General features: G+C 40.8%; 1 protein-coding gene across 1 annotated transcript in view; it reads left to right on the top strand.

Moving 5' to 3' along the window:
* Positions 1 to 1,126: 1,126 nt before the first annotated feature.
* The window catches only part of LOC109483895 (glutamate receptor ionotropic, NMDA 2A-like), an 18,478-nt gene continuing 5,975 nt past the window's right edge, over positions 1,127 to 13,629 (top strand). The window contains 6 exon segments of the mRNA XM_019787035.1: positions 1,127 to 1,177; positions 3,911 to 4,119; positions 4,531 to 4,709; positions 6,834 to 6,956; positions 7,596 to 7,736; positions 9,101 to 9,330. Of these exon segments, the coding sequence (XP_019642594.1) occupies positions 3,926 to 4,119; positions 4,531 to 4,709; positions 6,834 to 6,956; positions 7,596 to 7,736; positions 9,101 to 9,330 (867 nt within the window). The 5' untranslated portion in view covers positions 1,127 to 1,177; positions 3,911 to 3,925.

Below are 13,629 nucleotides of genomic sequence, written 5' to 3' on the forward strand. Positions count from 1 at the left end.
GAAAGATTATCCAAAGTAGTAGAGCCAATCAGTGTTATCAAGTTGTCAAAAAAGGGATAATTTCGTTGTTGAATGTAGTTAGGGCAGTGTAACAAAAAGTGACAAATATTTTCACATGGGTGACCACAGGAACAAGCTGGACTTGAAACTAAATTACGAGAGTATAAGCTTTGGTTTAGGCTGTGTGTACCGAGCCGAAAACGTGTAAGTAAAGCGCAGGAGTAACGGGGACCGGAACTAAGGTAAGTAATGGGGGAGGGGCGTACAGTTTTAATCAATTTTTTCCTAAACAAGGGGAGGCTCAGCGAGCGATCTGCTAGAGTCAGATTGTTCCAATGGTGAGTTGCATATGGAATAAAGGAGTTTTTAAAGCGATTTGTTATACATATTGGTATCTGAATGTTTTGTTTGTTACGAAGATTATATTGAGTGAAATCAGACACTAAGGGTGGTAACAGGGTCCTCAGATATGGGCGGGTGTGTCCGTGAACAATTTTGTAGAAAAGAATGAGAGAATGAATATGTCGGCGGTCGGACAATTTTTCCCACCCTAGTTCATTAAGAATAGATTTATACGAGGACCCTCTAATCGCACCCGATACAGTAAGTGAACATTCATATTGTAAACGTTCAATCTGATGTGAGTCAGCAGTAGTGCAGCTGTGCCATACAACATCCCCATATTCTAATACAGGCCGAATATAAGATTTATAGATTATTTCTAGAACCTTACGAGACAACTTAAATTTTAGTTTGTTAAAGATTAAAACTTTTTTTGATGCGTTAGCTAACAGCTGTAATATATGAGAGTTCCACGACATATTAAATGATAGATGGATTCCAATATGTTTATGGCATTTCACTCGCTTGATAACTTTGAACGTTGACGTCACAGGTGGGTAAAAGTCACGTGTCTTCAACACTCAGGTAAAAAAGCTGATGAAGACCGAGTGATTCGGTGAATTCCGGTGAGTCTATTTTTCTTGAGTTGGATTTCATTAGGTATTTTACCAACTCAGATTTACTTTCATGCTGAATGTCGTTTTTTTTTTATTTCAACAGTTTTCTGAGAAACGCCTCCATTCCCGAACGTGACGTCAGATTCCGGGGTGACGGCTTCGTTGACAGCCCGAACTTCGCCATCTTAAACCTGGCCTCCACCGGGACATGGCAAAGGGTAAGAACGTGAATCATTCACATTTTAAAGGGCATATATATTAATTTCAGTTTTGGTGCCTTTCAACCCAAAATCCTATTTGCAAAAGGTGATCCATTGGTTTCTACCAGTCCCGCACACGTAGGGATGATATTTGACTCAAATCCGTGTTGACGTTTGATGACTCCCTATGAGGCTGCGGTGACGCCATAGGTTCCCTTAATCAAATTTATTCTATAGTATATGTATGTCCGTCGAATGTCGTGTACTAATTTTAACAGAGTAATGATTTCATAACTAGTTAATTAGATTAAGAGAACCTATGACGTCACCACAGCCTCATAGGGAGTCATCAAACCTCAACACGGATTTGAGTCAAATATCATCCCTACGTGTGCGGGACTGGTAGAAACCAATGGATCACCTTTTGCAAATAGGATTTTGGGTTGAAAGGCACCAAAACTGAAATTAATATATATGTCCTTTAAACTTTTAGATGGAACATAAAATATCGTATTCCTTATGAAACTTGACAAACCATGTATCATTAGCTCCATATGTTTGTACAGCTATATCTGCCTCAAGAAGCGAGAAGAAGTTGAACCTGTACATAGAAGATCAAATTAGTATATATAGTATGTAAGTGTCATTGCTGTATTCTTTTTCCCTGTTTATTCATGACCTGTACTTAGCTTGTAAGAGCATAAACGTACAAGAAAGGTCTTTTATTCATACACATTATACCAGTATCACACGTAGTTCAGTGGATAACAACCCTGCCTCTGGACCAAGAGGTTGGGGGTTCGATATATATTATATATATATATATATATATATATATATATATATATATATATATATATATATATATATATATATATATATATATATATATATATATATGTATGTATGTATGTATGTATGTATGTTTGTATGTATGTATGTATGTATGTATGTATGTATATAGGGGGTCGTAGTCCTTAGGACGGGACGTTAAGTCGTGGTCCACTGTCCATTGTGCTAGGGGAATTTCCCCAGTACAATGAACCTGTAAATACTGTACATAGCGTCTTTCTTCTCTGTTACGACCAGTGGGAGATTAGCTCTTCAGTGAGCTAAAACTGGATCGAGATCACTTTCCTTTCCATTGCATGCAGATTAGTCACTTAATTCTAATTGCCAATGTGCAGCATCAAGTAACCTTAATCATATCCTGGCAACGTCGTTTAATTTTGGTTACCAGCATGCCAAAAACCATCACGCATTTTCTGGTGAGAGTGATATTTTCTTCACTGCATGAGGCCCCTTGGATAATTGAAGACAATGGAGCTTCTAAACTATTTATACTGCTATATATGGAACAAGGGCAATACAAGAACGTACTAGGCTTGTTCTAATTACAAAGCAACGACGAAGTACCCTGTAATATGTGTGAAGTGTGTCAGTGTGGCATCACTTAGATTCAATTCGTCAGCAAATTATAATAGATTTGCTTCCAAGCAAGAACGCTTGAAAACATTGCTATATATAGCTACATTATTTATTTTTTATTGAAACAGGACTGGCAATGAAAACATACATAGCCATGGCGACGATGGTTGCTGTTAGGGTTTTTGTTTGCATGTCACTGTCACCATTTTAATGATTTTGAGGAAGAATTGGTACCTGTTAAGTCTAGACAGATACAGTGCGCTCCTCCCCTCAGTGTATAGTGAACGAGCCCCGGGGTCACAGAATGTAGGGCCATCCGGGGCAGACAGGTTCTCCTAAGGGTTTCCAGGAATGTGGACATAGATGTGGGTCAGAGACATGCCTGTGGACATTCCATTCCTGTGGACAAAATGCCTGTACCATTCCTAGAATTCTTGCAAACTGTATCATTAGGCTCCTCCCTGAGACGTCGCCAAAAGCAATACAAAGACAAGGACAAAGTGGGACTGTACTCAAGTTATACATTTATTTTACTTCATGGTGTATACTTTGCTTCCTTAGACTTTGCTGTCGGAGCCATGTAATTGCATTATGCATTATCTGGTATTTTTTATCTTCCATCAAAATATCAGGTCGGGTATTATGTACAGCATTTGAAGTCCTCTGAGAAATTTATGTTCAGAAACTGAATTAGAGCTGCAAGGCGACCCATAACTCATTAGGCTAAACGACATTAATTATAGTTAAGTCGTGTTGTACCTATAATCTCTTGTGACGTACTTTGGTGATAGTTTACCAGTGCTAAAATCAGTGCTGCGATTTTTATGAATTTCATGTTTCTCCAAATTGTCGAGAAATGTTGCTCACGGGATTAAAAGCTTGTCTCTTACCCAAATGACAATATCACTTATTCTGTTTTCCGTATCTATCCAACAGATTCCATTGCAGGCTGAATAAATACTGTTGTCGAAATCGTCCCTGCAGGGAAATTGGACCTTTCATGGCCGGCTAATTATAACTTCCAAGGCCGATTTTATCCCTTTATAAAGGCTAATTTCGGCTACCTATTCAGCCTGTAAAGGAGTCTGGTGGGGACTATCTCAAGCTGTGGTCCATTTCCAAACCGGGGCCCAGTCGGGCTGTTTGCATGAACGACTCATATCAAGAACACAAATAGTGATTATGGCTATCTTTCAAATCCTGTTTGTGTTTTGTTGTCTTTGTATATCGTACTTTTCTTTCCTGGAAGATGCCTGGCCGGGCCTTGGTTTGAAAATGTTACCTTGTCATGTATCTTGAAGTATCTGTGATAACTCTGTCCAGGTTGGATCCATCATTATGAACCGGATCTCTCTGAACGGGATCATCTGGCCGGGGAACTCGTACCTGCCGCCCCGCCCGGTCATCCAGCGGCACCTGAGGGTCGTCACGATCGAGGAAGAACCGTTCGTCATCGTGACGGACAGACACCCTGTCACCGGGGACTGTATCAAGGCGGCGCTGCCCTGCACCAAGTTCGACTCCAACGGACTGTACGTTGTTTTTTTTACCTATTCCAACATTTAATAAAAATCAAATCAACTTTATTGCTCAACAACCGTAACTGATGTAACGTATGGTGCGTGAAATATACTAAAATACAATCTAACAGAGATAATACATAATGATGCTAGCTATATACTAGATTACAATTTTACAAAAGCTGATCTAAGGGCGATGTGGAAACACAGACACACACACGGACACACACAGAGACATACCCAAAACAATACCGCCATAACTCTTTCTATGTTGTCGCCGCCCTTCAGAAAAGCCACCTGACTGTGTCAGTCTATTGAAGAAGAACAGAGTCACTGGTAAAAGCTCTATGAGAGAACGATTTCCCTTGTGTTGAAACAAAAGTTTAAACTCTAAGGCTCTATAACTCTTTTCTCTCTCCACAGTAAAGAAGATAAGTGCTGTGCAGGTTTCTGTATGGACCTGCTGGAACAGTTGAAGGACGACGCGTGGTTCACGGTGGAGATTTACGTGGTGGCGGACGGGCGGCACGGGACCGTACAGAGCGGCAACTGGAACGGCATCATCGGCGATCTCATCAACGGCACCGCTGACATGGCCGTGGGTCGGTATATGGAAGCAAGAAATATACTGAAATTAATGCTAAGGTCACATTTCCAAACCGGGGCCCGACCGGGCAGTCTTATGGAACGAAAACTATTATAATTTTCGTATCTCGACCGGTCGCTACCGTGGTTCGTTCGAGCGGGCCGAGAAATTCTGAAAGACGCGGCAAATTTAGGAGCACGTGTAGATCTGCACTGCGATTGGTTACTGAGGATCAAGCCTACACTGTGATTGGCTAAGACAGGTCGTGCCCCGCCCGTGTTCACCACGTGATAGAAGTCCACTTGTACATCACTGTTGCGCAACATCAATTCATGACCCCATAGATATCTACAGAAAAATCCATAAATGATAAAAGACAACAAAGCAAAATTAATAATGGCAACTATCTGCGTATATTCTTGATATAACTTGTAGATTTTTCGTTAATCGAAACAGCCCGACCGGGCCCGGTTTGGATTTGTGATCTTAGCATAAGATGCATTACTGTTCCTAGAGTTGACAATCCAAGATCCGCCTACTTAGTAGCTACTATTTGCATGTATTCCGGGACAGCTGATGACATGGCCTTAGGTCGGTATATGGAAAAATATACTGAAATTAAAATGCCATAACGGTTCCTAGAGTTGAAAATCCAAGAGCTGCCTACTTTGTATTCTATGTCCATCTAAATACGAATGCATTATTGAACTGATCAGGCATCCAGTGCAATTTCAGGGTGAGAAAACAAATAAAAAATATTGATATTGACATTTACTGCCATTTCTTAGCACATTTTTGTCATCATTTTGAACTTGAAGCATTCGAAATAGCCCCAAATGAAGCTTCCCGAGGCGTCTTTTTATATTTTGGGTACCACCCAGCCTTAAACACAAAACAAGCAACCATTTTTTTCCCTCAGCGACATCGCATTTTGGGGTCACAGACATCAGTATGCTGTTGAATAAGGTTCATTGAACTTACCACGTAAGAAAATGACCCAAAATCCACTTTGAAAATCCAGCTTCGCCTCCGCCCTGAAATTGCATTAATAGATGCCTTCAAGTAATTCGTAGCAGACACGCACTTACTAAAACCAGTATCTAAGGCCACACCGACTAAATTTTATGGATGATATCCGCGCGCGCATTGATTTTCGCCTGTTCTCAACAAAAATAAGATCACATCCACCGAGGCTCTGGACTGGCTCTAGGCACGGGTAGTTAGCGACAATACGGAGCCGGGCACCCAGGCTACGGAAGCTCCACGACTCAAGAACTCAGTGCATACGTACAGTGCCGATTCCGCAAAAAGCCAGCATGTGCCTGCTTGTCGTATACGTCGCTACCTACTAACGCAAATTCACAATACCACCTTTGTATTCCTGTGGTTTAGTAGCATTTTTATTTTTGGCCTGAATTTTTTTTTTATTCGCGGTCTTTAGAGGATGTCTTTCATAAAATTAAGTCGGTGTGGCCTAATCGAAAATCCAGACAGACTTAGATCAAGATGTTTCATATTCCCAGCCAGCGACGCATCGTAACACATTCATCAGCGTCGTATTTCTCTATGTGATCAGGTATTATCAGCTTGTACCAAAGCCGTGATAGTTATTACATGAAGAGCTTTATTGCACGACAATTGCACATGGTACAATGTATGGCAAACTACATGAAGAGAGTAACAACGATAAAATAAGTGTATTGAATAATAATAATAATTGTTCATTGATTGATCGATGAGTACAATCTCTAGTATGTGGCAGCGGAACTAAAAAAGTAGCGCTGAATTGTATGCTAGTGTTTAAAAACAGAGAAACAAATATTGCACCGTTAACAAATAGACAAGTAAACAATTAAGTAAGACCTAATGTCGAATAAAACCTAACATATCTATATCATAATTATTCAAATAATAAGGGATAACACAAGTCTTTGATGAAGTGTTACAATCGAGTGGGCTAATCACAAGTTTTTGTATTTTTTCTAATACGACTCGTAACAAAGCATTCCTTTATATATCTACCTATTTTTGCGTTGTGGGAACCATTACATGTAAAGATATATTCAAATCTGTCTCCAACATCGAGACTCTTGAAATCTATGTTACCTGTTATTACACACATCTGTTATTTTCCCCTCAGGATCTCTGACGATCACAGAGGAACGCCTGGAGGCGGTTGACTTCTCTGTGCCTTTCATCGAGACGGGTTTAAAGGTGATGGTGGCGAAGAAGAAAGGCGTTGTTTCGCCCTCAGCCTTTCTGGGTAGGTCAATGGAGCGCTCCCTAGTATCACACAGATGCATGTTAGGCACGACTATTGAATAAAAGATCCCTATGATTTAAAAAGAAAAATGATGGATACAATGCTATCTCATTCAAAGACAAGGATATTCAATATAATTTTATTATGCCCTGTCAATATATCCACTTAGTATAGCCCAATTTATATATAATACGCTATTAAAACGAAATAAAGTAATTCATTCCTGACGCAATGCCATATTATTATCAATAGAGTTGCATTAGTATAAAACATTGGCGTTTTTATCTTTATATATAAAAGTATATCATCTTCTTACAACAGTCAGAACTGTCACCTCTTATGCCTAGGTCACATTTCCAAACCGGGGCCCGGCCGGGCTGTTTCGAGTAACGAAAAATCAACAATTTATATCAATAATATATGCAAACAGTTACCATTTTTAATATTTCACCATGTTTGCTCTTTATTGTCTGTTCCACAAGACTGCCCGGCCGGGCCCCGGTTTGGAAATGTGACCTCAGCATTAGAATTGTTAGATATTGTTAGCATCACCAGCTATGTAGAATGTAACTTTGCCATACGTTGTACCCGTTACAACTTTCATGCAATAAACTTCTATTGTCTTGTGTTGACTGTCAGAACCGTATGACGCCACGTTATGGATCATCATAGCCGTTCTCATCATTAACGTCATCACCTGTGCGCTCTGGCTTTTCGAGAAGCTACGACCTGGTCAAGCCGAACGTCCACAGAAAGGTACAGATTTGTGAAATCCATTCTGTCTAACAACGGAAAGTCCTAAAAGAATAAAGACTGATTTTAGGCCTAGGGCTAGGTAAACAACATGTTTATTTTTTACCTTAGGCCACAGCAAGTAAATTTTATGTATGGCACCCTCTGCAGACTCCAAATCTAAAGAAAAACCAAGGCATCAGGCTGTAACATCATAAGTTGTCGGTTATTAGAGTAGGGCCGTACAATTTTACAGGGGACATGCAGGACTTGAAATAGTTATTCATTGCAAATAGCGCATTGTATATGTAGTTTATTTTGAATGATTTATTTGAATATACAACACAATTCAATACAAATAAATGAAATCTTTGTCAAAAAACTGTGTCAGTTGTCAGCCTCTGTGCACATGATGAAATAATCTCTGGTCAGGTTAGCCTGGGTACCATCCTACTTGTATGCCGGGGCTCCCACACTCGCATCCCTAAGAAGTAGTCTGGAAACGGTTAGATCTGAACCGTCTGAGCTCGGTCAGATTTTGCCCGCGTGTGCTGATTGGTCCCTTCTGTCTTGTTCATTAGCCTAACGTCCTTCTCAGTATGTGATGATGCTTATCTCCTGCCTGCTCAGCAGGTATCACTGACCAGGGAAGGAGTTGTTTATTTATCTTGGATGGAGTGTAGTAGCCATTGAGAGACACTGTTGTCATGATTTTGAAGTAACAGAGCCACAAAGAACATCTTGCTTAAATAAAACTACAAGAAATTGTTGTACTCAAGGTAAATTTGTGGCTGCACTTGTCATACATAAGCAGCATCTTTTTTACCCTTACCAAAACAGCACATGGCCACGTGGACTTTGTACTGATGGGTCATCTACTAGTGGAAGAGGCTCCGCCCAGCCCTCCCCATGTGGCCTACCTCATTATGTGATATCATCACCAAGCCAAATAGATACAAGCGTTTCCAGACTACTTCTTAGGGAAGCGAGTATGGGAGCCCCGGCATACAAGTAGGATGGTACCCAGGCTATGGTCAGGTGCGATAATCACCTCATAAACCAACTCGTTCGCTACGCTCACTTGGTGGTTTCTTCGGTGGTTGTGGCACCTGACCAGGGATTATCTCACCATGTACACCTCGGGGCGGGGCATTAACCCTTTATTAAACTGAGGGTTTCTTCGGCCCTGTTCAGACGAAATGGTGGAAGCGCAATTCAGGAAAATCGCTTAACATTACATCTGGTCCACGTGCCACACATTCTTTCGGAATCGTGCCCAAGCACGTTTCGGCTAAAGTGCAATCATTGCTGTTTCATACAAAGACGCAAGGCGGCGTCGTATCAGTGTCAGAGATCGGCGATGCGCTTCCAGCGTTCTCGTCTGAACAGGGCCTGGTTGAAATTGCTTCCAGATCCCTCGAAGCGGTTCGCTCCGTTCCACGCCTTCTGGCTACTGTGGACACTCCTGTTCAACAACACCATGCCGCTCATCCGCGTGCCGAAAGGTCTAGCCTCGAAGTTTATGGTCTGCGTGTGGGCCATGTTCTCTACCATCTTCATAGCATCGTACACAGCCAACCTGGCGGCCTTCATGATCCAGGAGCAAGTCAGCGAGAAGATCACCGGACTGACTGATCCTAGAGTGAGCAAAGTCTTTTTTTTTAACTTTTAATTATGTCTTTGGCACGAGAAGGGATTTGGGTACTAGTAGTAGCTCGTCCCACTGCACGAAAAGTTTAATTTACCAAAGGTATTGAAGTGAGGTAATGTTTATTTTGTACACAGTATGTGGCTTTACAATCCGTAGTAAATAGAAGGCCGGTTATTTCATTTACAACCATTGTAGAGCCGAGTATAGTTTATTAAAAAAGCAACAAGGTAAACATTACCCAACTTTACTGATATTTACTACCATTGGTAAATCTACGTTTTCGTGCAGTGTCCGATTTATAATAATAATCTTTACACTGTAAAATGTTCAAAGCAAATACATAATGTTTACCTTCACATGTTTTGCTCTGTTTATGGTATACCGGTAACTCAAATTCATTCGTATATAATATATTTACCAGACCCTCCTACTGCCCTGCTACATAATGTAACCGAACACCACAGGGTGTCTGCTACAGCACCAGTTACCATGGTGACAGACGTCTGGTCCAGGTCATTGACCTTATTTGTTTGGCGAAGAAGAAGGGGAAGAAGACGAAGACACCGAGCAAAAGAATGAATGACATTAGGCACATTTTATGTTTACATCATATAATGTTTAATATTCGGAAGTCATTCTTAATCAATGAACGGCCAGGCTTTAATTGTACGTAAGCACCTATCTCTGTTTTACCGTTACTATTGCCTTAACTTGGAGCGTGTCCTCAAATCTTGCAAAATTGCGTAATGATGTGTCCTCGTTTACTTTTGACTGTTATTTTCATAGCATGAACGATACAAAATTCTACAAGTCATCCATCGGTCAAAAGTTTGATCTTTCGGCTCTTGAAAAATTGGATAATTCTGATGTTGAGCACGTTGTACCTTCTTACATGTTCTTCACGCTGATCTAAATAAGCCATAGTCAACAGGCTCGGCTTGAGTTGTCCTAGATCCATATAAAAACATTATACAAAATCGGCGCTACTAATGCCACACCGACTTAATTTTATGGATGACATCCCCTGAAGACCCCCAAACTAGCGCGCGCGGGCAAATTAAAAAAAAAATGGCCAAAAATTGAAAAATGCTACTAAACCACATGAATATAAAGCTGGTATTGTGGATTTGCGGCAGTACATAGCGACATATACGACAAGCCGGCACATGCTGGCTTTTTCCGGAATTTATGAATCGGCACTGAGTATGTACTTGAATCGTGGATCTTCGGTATCCTGAGTGACATCCTCCAGAGTTACCACAGGATCCGTATTGTCGCTAACTTCCATGGACTACCCAGGCCTAGAGCCAGGCCAGAGCCTCGAGGACGTGATCTCTCTTTTTTTAGAACAGACGAAAATCAATGCGCGCGCGGATGTCATCCATAAAATTAAGGCGGTGTGGCCTAATGGTTACTAATTCATACCACCGACTACATGACACCTTCGAGGGGTCTTCTATTACTTCAAAATTCACTTCACTGATCGATTGCGAGCATCGCATGACCTTTGAAACCGTTTCAAGAAGTCCATTTTAGTTTGGCGATGTCCTTCGGCGATGTTGGGCTTAGTCATAACCTTTATGATGACGACCGAGGTAGGTCACAGGCTAGGCCACAGCAAGTAATTTTTATGGATGACATCAACGCGCGCACTGATTTAATTTCCTCTGATTTTTGGAGAAGAAAACAAAGATATTTTGTTGCCCTTTGACAGTGGTCAACATGAAGAAAATGGACAAAAAGTCTGTTGCCATGCCGGAGCATGGATGACAGATAACTAGGAAGAGAGGAGACAGGACAAGGCTCTGATTTAATGTTTTATCTTTTACTTTGATGCAGTGATGTATTTCATTTCTTTTATATTTGATCATGATGTTCCCACTGAATCAAACCCATTTGTATAATGATTGAAAGCTTTAATTTTTTCTGTGACAAATGGATGTTGTAATAATTGGAAGTAAACTTTGCACAACATAGGTTTCATTTCTTCTTTATGATGTCAAAATTAGAAAATGTAGGAATCTTGTTATTTTTTTTTGGCCCGCCTTGTTTTTTTTTCGCCCTATCGCAATAGATTTGGTGTCTTGTGGAGGATGTCATCCATAGAATTTACTTGCTGTGGCCTTAAGGGTGACGGTAAACCGTGCATGATGTACGGTTTGTGCAAACATACCATGCCCCGTGTAATTGGCAGACGAGACCCGGCAATGCTTCCATCAAGTGCGGTGTTATGATTTGTTACGCCCGCTTCGACCTGGGTCACAAAGTGGCTATAGATCCTCCTACTTACATAGCAGATGGTTGAACTTTCCTTGTCTTGTCTTGTCTTGTCCTGTGGGTTGCCTAAGTGTTCAACGTTACCTTGATTGTGAACCATATAAATCAATACCTAATGGATTTAAAACATGAACTATAGCAGTAACATTTCCAAAGCAAATGCATAATGTTTTCCTTTGGACATGGTCTGCTCTGTTACTTCTGACTCAAACTAATTCACATACATGTACTACTACAAGTATATGGTGACAGGGGCAGAGCAGACCATGAAATTGCAACATTATGTAACCTGACAACAGTCACCATGGTGACAGACGTCAACAAATCATTTCATTGGTCAGGTCATATGTCACTGTTTGGAGAAGAAGAAGAAGAAGGGGAGGAAGAAACAGAGCAAAAACAATATGTTTTCCTTCGTTAAACATAACTATTTTGGTAAACATACTAGTAAAATGCTGGACTTTATTCCAACACAACGGATACTCAGAGATCAAAATTTCAACGACCACGGTTGCCTTCATGTTAATGACCAATTAATGACCAATCACTTCAAGACGTAATCTCGCGAGAGTTACGGTTACAGACTCGTGACTTATTCACACGAGATTTTACTGTGATTACTACCAACACAGTTAAACTTTCACGATATACATTTTGGAGGATAACTTTTTGTAATACGTTTTGAACTTCTGTTGTATATAAATGATGTCCTAAACTTGTCAAAGCGTTTGTATTGACCTCTGACTACTTGCTGTTTGTTAAGGTTGGATTTTAGGACCTAAACCCTAGATTTACTGTTGAAAAATCGAATCCGCTCCATCAGAGATTCGGGAATAATATCATTATCATCCGACCTAACCTCTGTATACAATGTACACTGTTTCGGTACGTAAAACCACTCTGCACTACCACTGACAAAGGCTAATCCCGCTGAAATTGGTGTATAGAGAACCTATTTCCCACCCCAAACACTGTGTCAGAACCTTTGTCGCCTTTGCCCTCAACTCAAAGGCCACACTACATATATGTAAGGCCACATCGTTTTAATTTTATGGATGACATCCGCGCGCATTGATTTTCGCCAGTTCTCTAAAAAAATAGCCTTCTCCGATGCTCTGGTCGTAGTGCCATCCTCCGTCCATGCATGGAAGCTAGTGGTAATAGGGATCCGGCGGTAACTACAGAGGATGGCACCCAGGCTGCTGAAGCTCCATGGAACTCATGAACTCAGTACAGTGCCGACTCTTATATGCCGCAAAAGTCCAGCATGTGCCGGCTTGATTTAAAGTAGTCATATACTACCTCAAATTGACAGTACCAGCTTTGTGTCCCTGTGGTTTAGAAGCATTTCTTTTGGCTGGACATTTTAAAAATTCGCCCGCGCGCACTAGTGCACTAGTGGTCTTCAGAGGATGTCACCCTTTACATTTCCCAAGATGGGGCCTGGCCGGGCAGTCGTTGGGAACAAAAATTATGATAGAAGACTGCAAAACACAAAAAAAGAGAAAATTAACCATGACCACTATTTATGTATACTCTTAATACAATTTTTTTTATTTTTCGTTCAAGCAAACAACCCGGCCGGGCCCCGGCTTGGAAATATATATGACCATGCCCTAAATTAAGTAACTGCTGAGACTGACTACAGGGTCTGTATCTAGGATTTCTTGATAGAATGTACCCTTAGGTTATTTCTCACTCCAAACTGTCAGACGGTCGCCTGTCTGGTATTGTTCTTGACAGATTTGGTACAGAGGGCGATCGTGTGCCCGCTTTAGCGTACTATAAATATATGACATGTCGGTAAAAGTTAGACATCCAGGTAATAAGATACGCAAAAAAAAAACAGTTACTCATTAAAACTGGATATGATAAGTCGGTCAGTTTCCAAAACCATATGAATACGGACCGTTTCCAAAATCATACCCAGTTGCTTGAGTCACTATTTTTATTGGCATAAAAATATATGATATTTACAATTTATCACTCTGTATATAAAGGTTCCGTATATAT

Source organism: Branchiostoma belcheri, unplaced genomic scaffold, assembly GCF_001625305.1.
Source record: "Branchiostoma belcheri isolate BF01 breed outbred unplaced genomic scaffold, Haploidv18h27 scaffold67, whole genome shotgun sequence".
Taxonomy (NCBI): Eukaryota; Metazoa; Chordata; class Leptocardii; order Amphioxiformes; family Branchiostomatidae; genus Branchiostoma; species Branchiostoma belcheri.